General features: G+C 42.1%; 1 protein-coding gene across 1 annotated transcript; it reads left to right on the top strand.

Moving 5' to 3' along the window:
- Nucleotides 1–1,705: 1,705 nt before the first annotated feature.
- prmt2 (protein arginine methyltransferase 2) lies at nucleotides 1,706–13,095 on the top strand (the record flags this gene model as incomplete). The annotated part of the gene is made up of 9 exons (XM_079563758.1): nucleotides 1,706–1,857; nucleotides 3,367–3,621; nucleotides 5,118–5,279; nucleotides 8,176–8,340; nucleotides 9,978–10,153; nucleotides 11,251–11,380; nucleotides 12,235–12,374; nucleotides 12,571–12,775; nucleotides 13,063–13,095. Exons 1-9 carry the CDS (start codon nucleotides 1,768–1,770, stop codon nucleotides 13,093–13,095), a joined length of 1,356 nt encoding a protein of 451 aa, XP_079419884.1. The 5' UTR covers nucleotides 1,706–1,767.
- Nucleotides 13,096–13,097: the final 2 nt, after the last annotated feature.

Below are 13,097 nucleotides of genomic sequence, written 5' to 3'. Positions count from 1 at the left end.
CGCATGCGCAAGCTTCGCATGGCCAATGTATGTTTACGACAGTTAGAAGACAGTGATTAATATGTTGGAGTCGGAAAAAAAATTAACTTGACACAGACATAATGCTTTGTATGACATCATTTTAATAAAAATCAAAAGTACTGTTTTGAAAGAAGTTTGTTTTAACTCAGCACAATATATTTAGTACTTCTGCGCATGCGTGTCTTACAGGCGCGAAGTTCGACCGGCTTTAAAATGTATTAATATTTTTATGATCGGTACAATTTATGTGTTTAGTGTGTCAGCAGGTCCTGCATGATGAAGGTATTGATGTTATGGACTGGCCTGCCCGTTCCCCAGACTTAAATCCAATAGAGCACATCTGGGACATCATGTCTCGGTCCATCCATCAACGCCACGTCGCACCACAGACTGTCCAGGAGCTGACTGATGCTCTAATCCAGGTCTGGGAGGAGATCCCTCAGGAGGACATCCGTGGTCTCATCAGGAGCATGCCCAGGCGTTGTAGGGAGTGCATTCAGGCACATGGAGGCCACACACACGACTGAGGATGATACAGACTCGTTTGGAGGAATTTCTACAGAATTTGGATCAACCAGTGACCTGATTTGTGATTATAATTTTGGATCCAGACCTCCAGGGGCTGAGTATTTGATTTCCATTTATCATTCTTATGTTATTTTGTTCTCAACACATTGCCCTACACTATGAATAAAGATTTTCATCCGAAAAATCGAATTGATTGACATCTAGGATGTGTTTTTTGAGTGTGCCCTAAGTTTTTGTGAGCAGTGTAGTTGTGTGAATATTTTTCTGGTCTGAGGAGACCAAATTAAAAGTCTCTTTGTGGGAAATATAAAGACGGCCGTATTTCCATCACTAAGAGCAAAAAATCAAAGTAACTTTAAAATATAATGTATACTGTGGGTCATTTGTGTTACGGCTGTTAGCATCAGTTCGTAGAACTTCTCAACACAACTTTACTGTGATGAACCACCTTCATTTAGAAATGATGACAAAAAACTATTGAAGAAAAAGAAGAAAAGATTGACTGGTGTTAAGAGAAGGTAAGATGGTACTTTATTGATCTCACAGATGGAGAAATTGCATAAAGTGTTAGAGCCCCACACGTCACTGCTGTTACACTTTTGTCATTATTGTTAAAAAAAAACACTGAACTTAATTCAACATTATAATTTTCCATTATTTTAGTAAATTTGTTTTGCTAAATTTCCTAAATGCAAAATTTGAAACCTTTCCCAAAATGTTTTGTTGCATTTTTGCCGTATGTTTGTCATTAAAACAGTTGTAACACCAGTAACAAAATTTAAAATAAAAATATTAAATTATTACAACTGGTTCTGGTCAGTTTTATGTAAAAATATAGCGCTTCATTTTTCTATTTTTTTGGGTCAGAAAATATTTTTGATACTCTTTCTATCATAAAACAATGAAGATGTTAGAATCGAAAGTGTTTTAAAGTTTAGATTACTTTAAAAAGTGAATATTAGCTGCCTCACAACATTCAAAGCTTTTTCTACCTGCCAGTAGGTGTCCCCATGTCCCCATGTCCCGGATGTCCACAGTAGATACAGTAGAAGAAGACGCTTGTGACTTTTCTTCATTTCCCATGTTCCAAACCAGTATTAAAAGAGCGTTGTGCACGAGCCTGTGATGTTTACATACACACACATGTATCATGGATGTTGTATGTTGTATGTAATCGTTTCAAAGGGATGTGAATTCATGTAAGTTCGTAAACGAGACATGGAGGAGTCGGAAAAAGCAGAAAATGACACTTCTGCAGGAGAAGAGTTTATATCTCTGTCAGACTTCACGGCCACCGGCTCTGATCAGGTTTGAGCTCAGCTTTTCTCCACAACTTTGTTTATTAAGGTCTTCAAATTTATGTCTCAGTTTAGCCAAGTCCTGGTTTTGTTCATTTCAGACCATGTTTGTTTTTGGTTGAGAGCTGTTTCATTGTTTAGCTCCTCGTGTTGTCCTAGTTTAGTCCTGGCTTCATCCTTAGAACAGAATCTTCTGAATGATCTTTCTTCCTCCTCTACTTATAGTTTACTTTATGTCATAGCAAGAAGAGGGCAGTAAAACAAGAAGACAAGATCTAATGGAGCTAAAAATGTCATGTCTGAAATATTTTCTTTTTTTATTACTTTATTTTTTCATCTTAGAATTTTTCAAAAATAAATATAAAGAATATACCAAAACATACACACAGATATAAAAGAAACAAACAAACACAAAATAAAAGAATTGGATAAAATGAACAGTAATAAAATATATAACAAGGAGGACAGAGTTTAGTTTGTCTTATATACCATTGTTTACAGAATACGAAGGGACAGTGCTGGTACCAGTGTTAATTTTGACAACATATTTTTATTTAGTCTTAGTCTTTTGATGAAAATGTAATTCGATTTTAGTCTAGTTTTAGTCGACGAAAATTGCAAGTAAATTTAGTCGACTAAATTTAAGACGAATTTAGTGGACTTTGCATTGATAATATTTATTATAATCATATTTAATGTTGTTCCTCTGCTTCATGGAGCTGCTCCACATGAACAAAGCTCAGAGCTGATCCTTTGGCAGAGAATTTACATGATCTGAGGCTCTTTCAGACGGTCAATAGAAGTTTGGATGATTTCAGTCTCTCCCTTTCATTTTTATTTAGTCTTATTTTAGTCGACTAAAATATCTGGACATTTTAGTCATAGTTTTAGTCTCATGAAAAACTTTGAATTTAGTTTTAGTCCAATTTTAGTCGTCAAAAATAACACTTTGACTAAAATTAAGACTAAGTATTTTAGTCGACAAAATGAACACTGGCTGGTGCTGAAAATGAGTTGGCAGATCAAAGAACCTGTATTAACCCCACCCCTCACTTTCATTATATGGTGCTCTTTTGCAAACTGTTAATTTACAACAGCCTGATTTGCAACACTCATTTCCCCGGCGCAGCAGAGGCCCAGGCTGCAGTCACGAGTGTGTGATCATATTCAAAGTGAGGTCCATATTTACTTGGAATAAGTCGGCGAAAGTTGTATTTTTAAAACGGTGAGAGCCACAACAATAGTATCGGATTGGGAATCAACACATGATCTTTTCCAGTATCGGTGCGTCCCTGTTACAACCACCCTCCTCCGCGCAGCAAAACACAAAAACTGAGAAGACGTCACAGAAAGTATTTCATATTATTGTAATGAATAAATAAACCCACTGTGCTTCTATGACTTTATGAACCGGGATCAATATTCCTGAGTTTGCTGAGCGCTCCTGAAGCACATGCAACCGTCTTATTGCATTTATAAAAGATTGTGATGTGACTTGTTTTGCGTGTTCTCCTTGAAGCTCACGTTTGGTCGCGGGGACAGGCTGCTGGTCCGCGCTAAGCCCTGTGAGGACTGGTGGTGGGCGGAGCTACGGGGAGACGTGGGCTATGTCCCGTCCAGTCACCTGCTGCAGTGCCGGCTCAGCAGCGCCACCGGAGACGCCCAGGGGCCCGGAGACGCCCAGGGGCCCTGTGAGCAGGAGGAGGAAGAGGAGGAGGCGGCTGTGGAGGACCCCTGGCAGGACGAAGAGTACTTTGGCAGCTATGCATCTCTGGTGAGACTTTCCCTGTTCTTATAATATCTTAGTCAAATTAGGAGGAAACTTTAAAGGGACTATTCACCTTATTCCGGAGGCTCTCGTGGGCGCCGCCATGAATTGTGCCCGCCCCTTTTCTCCTATGTGTTAACATGGGACTGGAGAAGTCCACATAAAATCAGTCACTACACGAAAACAAAGCCGTTTTCAGGCCGCCCAGAGAAACGGTGCAGTGTTGACATGTTGGTGCAAATGAACATCGGACATTTTACACAAATCAATCGAATAAACATCAGATTTGAGCGAAGAATATTTTCCCTCGTTCTCCATTTATAATGAACAGGCTTCGCGCTCGACTGGAAGTGTCTGGAAAACGAGGTGCCGAGACAACGCAAAAAGTGGCAAAAGTGGGCGGGGCGGAATAAGGTGAATACAGAATTTAAAAATGTTAAAATGTTGTATTTTCCTCCCCCTACATGTTCAAGTCCTAAGATGCAAAATGAGCTCAGACCTGTTCACCTCAGTTGCCTCTAAAATCCTGCACTGTCACTGAAAAACGTATGATACGTATGACCAGAGGTGGCAGTAGTGAGTATAAAAATGACAACTTGCATCTAGCCCCTTTAAGAAAAAAATAGCTGGGTTCTCGTGGGGGTTAAGAGGTTAAGAATGTCAAGAATCGGGCAAATGTGGTACCTATAAGTATAAGTATAAATCTAAATAAAATCACTCCCATTCTCGTCTGCAGTATATTGTTGAAGTCCATGTGGATTTGCAGTTTCGTTTATAAGTGAAAACCAAACTCAGCAAAGCGTCCTTCATTTAGGCCAGGTTGTTACAACGACATTTAAACATTGACAAACTGTGACTGGTTCAGGCCTTTGCTTCTGATCGTCCTGTTTAACCTGCGCCTCACACTGAGCTCCTGTCGCTGCTCGCTGCCCTCTCCATCGGAGCAGTGTGAGTTTCTATCAATGTCGAGTGCAAGCGTGAGAGAAAACAGTGAGTGCTATAAGAATGCTGATTTACAAATCAATACTAATCATCACAAACCACGAACTGAAATCGTGTAAATCGTGAAATATTATGCATTAAGTAATGTTACGAATGTCCAAATGATTACTTTGTGAAAGTATTCGGCATTTGCAATGCATTGTGCCTGAGGGTGCACTAATACCTACCAAAACATTTCCAGGTGCAGCTCATTTCCAGACGAGTTAGTAATCTTTAGTAAAGTCTTTCTATGGCCTGTACTTCCTATTACAGAAGGACTTCAGTGCTACATGATGATGTAATCAGGCAGCAGAGGCTGGCTTGTGCAGGTGTGAGTGTGGCCAGCAGGGGGCAGCTGTCTCAAACTGTGCACTCACTAAAATTAAATTAAAATCCGTTAATGGGACTAAAAGTATGACAAAAACCTCCCAAACTGTAAAGTTGACTAAATCCAAAGCACGATAGATGAAAAAGTGAATAAACCTGCGCTGTTTGCTGTTGTCATTCCTCTCCGTCTCCAGAAGCTTCACCTGGAGATGCTGTCGGACCAGAGGCGGACTGAGGCGTACAGGCAGGTGGTCCTGAACAACCGGGACTTTCTGAAGGACAAAGTGGTGCTGGACCTGGGCTGTGGCACCGGGATCATCAGCCTCTTCTGTGCGCAGCTCTCCCAGCCGGCCAAGGTGAGTCTTTTGGGACCAGAAGTGGGCGAGATTGTTTTGGGGAACTCTATTGATAACAGTGACACAGCAATATTTTTTACACATTTTCAGAAATGAGCAAACGTGTCAAAAAATAGACTTATATTTTACTTTTTGGCATTTTTTTTTTTTTAGTTTCCTGACAATGGAGATATACTGCACAACTTTCAAACAACCAGTGTGACCTTACTGTGAGTGATGCATGGGTCGTTTTTTTTTTCATTAAAACCCATTAAAATTATAAATTTATAAATATGATAGATCTGAATGGACCACAGCTTTAATTCCGTCCGAAAAGTGCTCGAAAGTTTCCTAAAACTTGCAAGAAAATGCAAATTTGCAAAATCATGTTTACGTCAAAAAAGGTAAAGATGTTGCAACTACATGTGGCTCATATAATAACAAGACCGACCCAACCCATCATGTGTTCACCCTGTGCATCACTACTGCTCACGCCTGCCAGGGATCCAAAATATGATGAGCTGGTACTTTGAAGGTCAAGTATTTTACACCCTTTGAAAACGAAAGGGTGCAACTGTTTGCTTGTAGACTTGTCCCCGTAGGGAACATTGTCCTCTGCATTTAACCCATCCTTCGATGCCGCTGGGGCGACCCGTAAGGAGCAGTGGTCGGCGGCACCGTCACACCCGGGGACCCGTCTCCATGATGTGGAGCCAGGCTGGTAGTCAGAATCACCTGGCTGGAGGATTCACCTATTGCACATGTTTTTAGTGGTAGGGGAAACCGGAGCACCCGGAGGAAACCTACGCAGACACGGGGAGAACATGCAAACTCCACACACAAAGACCCCGTCCTGGTGGGAATCGAACCCAGGACGCGGCAAGGAGAGTTCTTAGCCCCGTGCCTGAACCGAGAGCATTTTCTCCAGTTTGGCTTTACCCAAATCTAAAAGCTTCTTAACTGGAGAGCAACAGTGTAATGCCACATTTGAAAGCTGAGGTATGAACTAGTAACAAGTATATAATAGATAATAAGTCATTGCTTTTTTGTCATGTTTTCATCCTCGTTTTCGTCGCTATTTCTTGCTTTTTTTTTCTTTCTTTTTTAAGCTTTTGGGTTTTGGGTAAAGCCAAACTGGAGAAAATGTGCTCGGTTCAGGTGGGGGTTAAGACGTCTAAACATTTCAAATGAAATAAACAATACATATTTTATGAGGCGATACTTGGTGTCAAAAGTTCGATATAGATCATCCCAATAGGCTGTCTCTTTCTCTTAGAACTACTTTTTACTTTTGTTCCGACATTAATTAAATCACTTCAGGCTTACATTCCAAGCACCTTCATAGTTTTACTTTTTACAATTGTCTACTGTATTTTTAATGTATTTTTGCCTTTCTTGAACGGAAGCTGTTGCCTGCATGTCACGTGGTCAAAGTGGCCACTTACTATTAGGGCTGGGTGATTTTGATTGATCTCGATTTTTTTTTTTTTGAATGATAAAAACAATAAATGTGGCCTTTCCTGTACCAGTATGTAAATCGATGCTTTGGTTGGACATGAAAGTGTGGCTAACTGTCCTGCTGCAGAGGCAAAGACAGGCTCCACCCCTCACTTTCCCCCGCACCACGTAAACACACAAACATCTGCAAAAAAAGTGGAAATGTTTGAAGAACAAGTGCATAACTTCCTTAAAGGGGCTAGATGCAAGTAGGCCATTTTATACTCACTACTGCCACCTCAGGTCTTATGAGTAACTGCACCTTCTATAATAACCCCTTAACTCCCACCTGAACCGAGCACATTTTCTCCAGTTTGGCTTTACCCGAGTCCAAAAGCTTCTGGAAAAAAGCTGTGAAAAAGCAACAAAACTGAGATGAAAACAATGATGGAAATGTGACAAAAAAGTGACGAAAAATTTATGAAAAAGTGGCAAAAATGTCACAAAAATATCACAAGAAATTGACGAAAAAATTACAAAAAATTGACAAAAAATGAGTTGAATATCAAACAAAAAAATGATGGAAAAGAAATCTGATGACGTAAGGAAAAAGATCCTCTCGGTTCAGGCGGGAGTTAAGAGGTTAAGCTCGTGCATGACCCGAAGTAACAACTTTTTGAGTGATTATGCAGGATTTTAGAAGCCGTTGTGGTGAACAGATCTGGGCTCATTCTCCATCATAGGACATGGCTGGAACATGGAAAGGAAAAAACATAATTTTAACATTTTTAAACTCCGTATACTCCCTACCAATATTCCACACCTGTTCCTTTCTGAGCATTTACATTTGCAGCAGTAACTCGAGCGGTCTTCGAAGCCAAATGTGACGCTGATTTTACACTCCTCCCGTGCCGCATTGCCTTCCTGTTTGTTTTTCCGAGTATTCCCTGGTCTTTGTGGCATCAGCGGCGCTCAGATTATTTTCCAGAACACGACAGGATTGGGACAGAATTATCCTGTCGAGTAAAACGCACGATTATTGAGATCGACCTTTATCAAAATCTCAATTCAATTAAAATTACAGTCATTGTCCAGCCCTACGTTCTATTCTATAAAGTCATTGTACGTCATTCACAACACCCTGAACTGAATCAAACCATGCAAGTGTCTCCAAAAATGTGCATCTTGTCATTTGTCTTCAGCCTGCACTGGTGTGGTGGCAGGAATCCAACTCCCAACCTCGAGGTTAGTGAACCACATATTGACAACAAAGGGCGATTATGATGCAAGAGCGCAGTGCTTTGTGAACGTAGATTAAATTGGATATACTTCACCAATGTTTATATGAATGTTCACACAGCGGAGGTCTTAAAACTATTCCAGTTCTCTGCATTAATGATTACATCTCCTCAATAGGTGTCACTTTCCCAGCGGTCCGTTTCTGTTTAGAAAGCTGACAGTACCTCCTCCTCCTCCTCAGGTGTACGCAGTAGAGGCCAGTCCTATGGCGGAGTACACCAGACGGCTGGTGCGGCGGAATGGCTTTGAGGACGTGGTGACGGTGCTGCAGGGCCGAGCCGAGGACGTCGAGCTGCCTCAGAAGGTGGACGTGCTGCTGTCGGAGTGGATGGGCAACTGCCTCCTGGTGAACAATTTATACACATGGACGATTGTGGATAGGGGGCAGGGGTGCTGAATTTAATTTCACGAAGGTCCAAATTGAAAAAAAAAAAAAAATTGTCAAGCGAAGGTCCGGTACATACAGGGTTAAAGGGCGGGTATTATGCAAAATCGACTTTTTCAAGCTTTACATCATGTTATTCTGTCATTCCCTCATTAAAAACATGCCTGAAGTGTTGCCTTGGCACATTCACGTAGTTTTGAGTAATCTGTAAAAACTCTGATGGCGGCCATTTTAGGGATAGGTTTGCCTGAGTCCTCCTAGGAACGCCCCCACCTCCTGGAGACGCCTCCAAGCTTTGGTCACCAGCCGAGTAACCAACCACTGCTCCTCAGCAGAACCCCCTCCCCACTGATGCCACAGACAGCGTGTGGAGGGGGCGTGACGGAAAGGCTCAGAGGTTCTTAAAGAGACAGAGGCCTATTTCAAGACATTCACTACAGCCATTTTGAGAGAGCAATTTTATACAAGGCTGTTATTTTAATTTACTGCATTTACAGACCAACAGAAGGTTTCGTCATCATTGTAGTGTGATATAGACTGGTGCTATGTGATTGAAAAAAGCATAATACCCCCTCTTTAATTCATGGTTATATGAGTATTTTTAAGCCTTTTTAAAACCCAATAATAATGATTGTGCTTTGAAAATAATGCCATTCATTGAATCCTGTTATTATAGTTTTTTTTACTCTAAAAATACATTTTGGCTCCTAAATATCAGAATGATATGCAGTGATCCGGACCCACAGATCAATGCATGTTTTACTGTTTCTCCACTGAGCCCTGCTTAGTCTTGGTCTAGTCCAGGTGTGGTCCAGGTTTATTTCAATGATTTGTTTATTTGGTCAGGATGTAAACACGCCACGGCAGGTTGTAGCCATGGGCTAATTTGCATCCATTGTCCCCCAGTCACACTCTCAAACACACTCTCATTCATCCTGGCTTATTGTACATGTTTTCAGTGGTGGAGGAAACCTTCGCAGACACGGGTAGAACATGCAAACTCCACACAGAAAGGCCTTTCTGGTGCTTATGCTATGAGCTGAATGGGAAACATAGTATTAAAAACAACTCTCCTCATGGTCCGATGTTTAGATTTTAGAACCCTTCACACACCTTGGCTACAACAGTTAGGGGTAAACACTTGGCAAAAGGCTCCCAAAACGGAAAGCAGGACGCAAAAATGCGTACCATGCAGCGCTAATTCAAAGTATTAAGTCGATTTTGATTGTGATGGAATGCCAGGTGTCCAGTTCTTAGTATTGCTAAACTTAGCAGCAGCATTTTAACAGTGGATCCTTTTAAGAGTGGTGCGCACTGAATGGGTGCTGCTGCCGGATGCTCTCTCATCGAATGCAATTTCTCCATCTGTGAGATCAATAAAGTATCATCTTATCTTATCTTTGTCTTGTCTTAATCAGTGCATTGGCATTTACGGCACAGCCCTAAAGTGGTTTGAACTGTACTTAAAAAAAAAAAGAGTAATAACTGGTGCCCTGTCCTCCTCTGTTGCTTCTTTGTTCTGTGGCGTCCCCCAAGGCTCCATCCTTGGCCCTTAGTTGTCTTTTTTGGCTTACCACCAACTGTCCTGTCTGTCGCAGTTCGAGTTCATGGTGGAGGCGGTGCTGAAGGTCCGCCGGCGCTGGTTGGCCGAGGGTGGAGTGATGTGGCCGTCCTCCGCAGCCCTGCTCCTGGTGCCCTGCCAGGCTCACGGCTTCTACGCCGAGAACATGTCCTTCTGGAAGAACCCCTACGGCCTGGACTTCACCCCTCTGCAGTCAGTCAGCCCCTCTTCATCAAGTATAGATACAGAACGGCAGCTTTGGGAACCACAAATGGTCACGTAGGAAACTGCCAGAGGGAAAACAAAGGGGATAAAAAGAACTATTCTTTCACTTATTTCTCCACTACTAATCAACAAAACTGAATTGTGGCTGTGTTTTCTACCAGATAAAGATACACAGACATGGAGAAGGTTCACCGGCCAAAAGCTGTACATAATTTATAACAGGGAGTGCTCACCATAATGTCAACTAGGGGTGGGAAATATATCGTTTACTCTGTAATATCCACATTGTTGTTGTTGTTCGTGTGAGGTCCTTCCTTTGCTACACGAACTTCGAGGAGTGTTGAAACGAGGGCAGAAGCTCAATAAATAAAATAATCCAAGCGTCATTTGTTATTTTCCTCTGAGCCGCTTTTAGTCCTGTGTTTTATCAGAGTTGTGTGGACTCAGAGGCCTCACAGCTACAGGTGCCTGTCTGCTCTGCCCACTAGCCTCACTAAAACTGAGCAGAGGAGAGGGGCAAGATACAATTATTGAACAAAAAAAAGGCCAGCCATACCAGTCTTTGAAGAAGTGCAAAATATCGTCAAAATATCGATATTGAACAAAAATATAGAGATATTCATTTTTGTCAATATTTCCCACCCCTAATGTTAACATTAGCTTCATGCTACATGCTAATGGCTGGCTTGGAGTGATGGTTTTCAATTTCTACTGGGCATCCTTCTGTGTGAAAACAGCCAACTGAACCTGATTTTGACTCTATTTTATTTGTGTGTCTTAAATATGCTAATAAGTAAATCTAAAAAGAGTGAATAAAATAATGATTTCCCTACTAATTCCCCCTCGCTAGGCCATGCCCCCTTGTAATGAGGTGATGCCGTCCGTATCTATTCTTAAAGCTCTTTGATCCCGTTTCAGTTTTTATCTCCCAGCCCAAGGATTTGAGAGCAATACATAGTCATTACCTCTGTATGTGTTCAATCCCAGTTCTAAATCCTGTAGTGGATGTACACAGAAACAATGTATAATACAATACTCACCCGGGGATATATTTGAGTATTTATGACTGCCATTTGTCTTTCCAGGCCGTTAGCGCAGCAGGAGATCTTCTCCAAACCCAAGTTCAGCCATGTTGTCGCTCTGGAGGACTGTCTGAGCGCGCCCAGTGAGGTCCTCTCTCTCAACATGTACACGCTCGATGTACAGGACCTAGAGGTATCCACCAACTCACTGTATCAGAAGATCGTGTTAAAATGTAGCTTTACACTTTTTATTTATAGATATTTACTGTACAACCACCCTCGAGATCGGGTGAGGAGCTCAGTTACCCGAGAGGAGCTCGGAGTAGAGTCGCTGCTCCTTCACGAAAGGAGCCAGCTGAGGTGTTCCAGGCATGTCCTAGTGGGACAAGGCCTCGTGGAAGACCCAGGACACGGTGGTGGGATTATGTCTCTGACCTGGCCTGGTGTCGCCTCGGGGTCCCCCCAGAACAGCTGGAGGAGGTGTGTGTGGACCGGGAAGTCTGGGCATCTCTGCTGAGACTGCCGCCCCCGCGACCCGGCCCCGGATAAAGCGGAAGAAAATGGATGGATGGATGGATGGATGGATGGATGGAGATATTTATAACCTGTTGTTTGTTGTTTTCGTGCCTGATGAACGCTAATGTGATAAAAGTGAATCTGATTTAAAAACTGACACATGTAAAATGAATCACATTGATAAAAAAAAATGCTTTTTTGATTAAAAAAAGTGATTTATCAAATCACAGCTGCGTTTATCAAGTCACTTTCAGAGCTTTGCTTTACGCATGTGCGAGGATTGTGATCAGGAGACGTTCATAAGCAGCGCTCCCTTTCACCCAATGCTGTTCAAAGTAGTACAGCACTAAGTACTTTCTACGTGTAAACCTTGAGACTGGATTTGCAAAAAATAAAACATGATCATCTTGCTCATTTTAGAATTTTTGATCAGCAGTGTTGTGCCTCCTAACGGTTTATTAAACGTGTATTATAAAGTTTTGATTTGATTTGGTTACAGACGGCTAAGCCGTTTGCGGTCTCTGTTCTTAGGAAATGACTGGACAGTTTTCCTTCTGCGTGGACAAGCTGGGGGAGTTCCATGGATTCTCCGCCTGGTTCACTGTGGGCTTTGAGAGTCGGCAGACAGCAGGAGGGGGCGCCGTGGAGCTCGACACTGGACCGTATTCACAGTAAGTAACAAAAATTGCTTTATGAACGTCACTGATCATTAGAGCAGGCTGAACGGCAAGAACCTTTTACGAATTGTGCCTTCATTTTTATTTATATTCATTTAAATTTAGACCCAAAGATCCCACAGGGCCCCAACAATGTGAATTCACCTTGTGGGGGGGGGGATTTCATATTATCTGCGCTGTTCCTGTCCAGGCCGACACACTGGAAGCAGACCCTGTTCATGCTGGACAGTCCCGTGAGTGTCCACGAGGGGGACAGGATCAGTGGGTCCATTGTCCTGCACCGAAACCACGTCTGGAGACGCCACATGAGCATCACTCTGAGCTGGACGGTCCACAGCGGGACACAGGACGCCGACGCCTGCCAGGCAAGTGCTTTCAACAGCCCTACTGGAAATGTACTTGTCACAACTTTTTAAGCGATATGTATTGTATAAATTCTCCATAAAACAATATATTTTGGATACCTTTGGTACATTGATCCTTAACTAGATCCAGTAAACAGAACTATAATGTTGAGGAATTTCCATGACTGACCATTTCTTTGAGCAAAACCAGTCATTTTTATCATTAATTCAGATTGTATTAAAGGGTTCACTTCCGACACCTACTGACAATAAAAAGACAGGGCAGCTTAAAATATGTGAGAGTTATTAATGTCTGTATGTTTTTCTTGTGCCCTCAGGTTGGAACAAAGACGTTTCCCATGTGGAGGTGACA

This window comes from Gobius niger, assembly GCF_951799975.1.
Source record: "Gobius niger genome assembly, chromosome: 9".
Taxonomy (NCBI): Eukaryota; Metazoa; Chordata; class Actinopteri; order Gobiiformes; family Gobiidae; genus Gobius; species Gobius niger.
The sequence above is the reverse complement of the archived record's forward strand: the minus strand, read 5'-3'. Positions and strand labels throughout refer to the sequence as shown.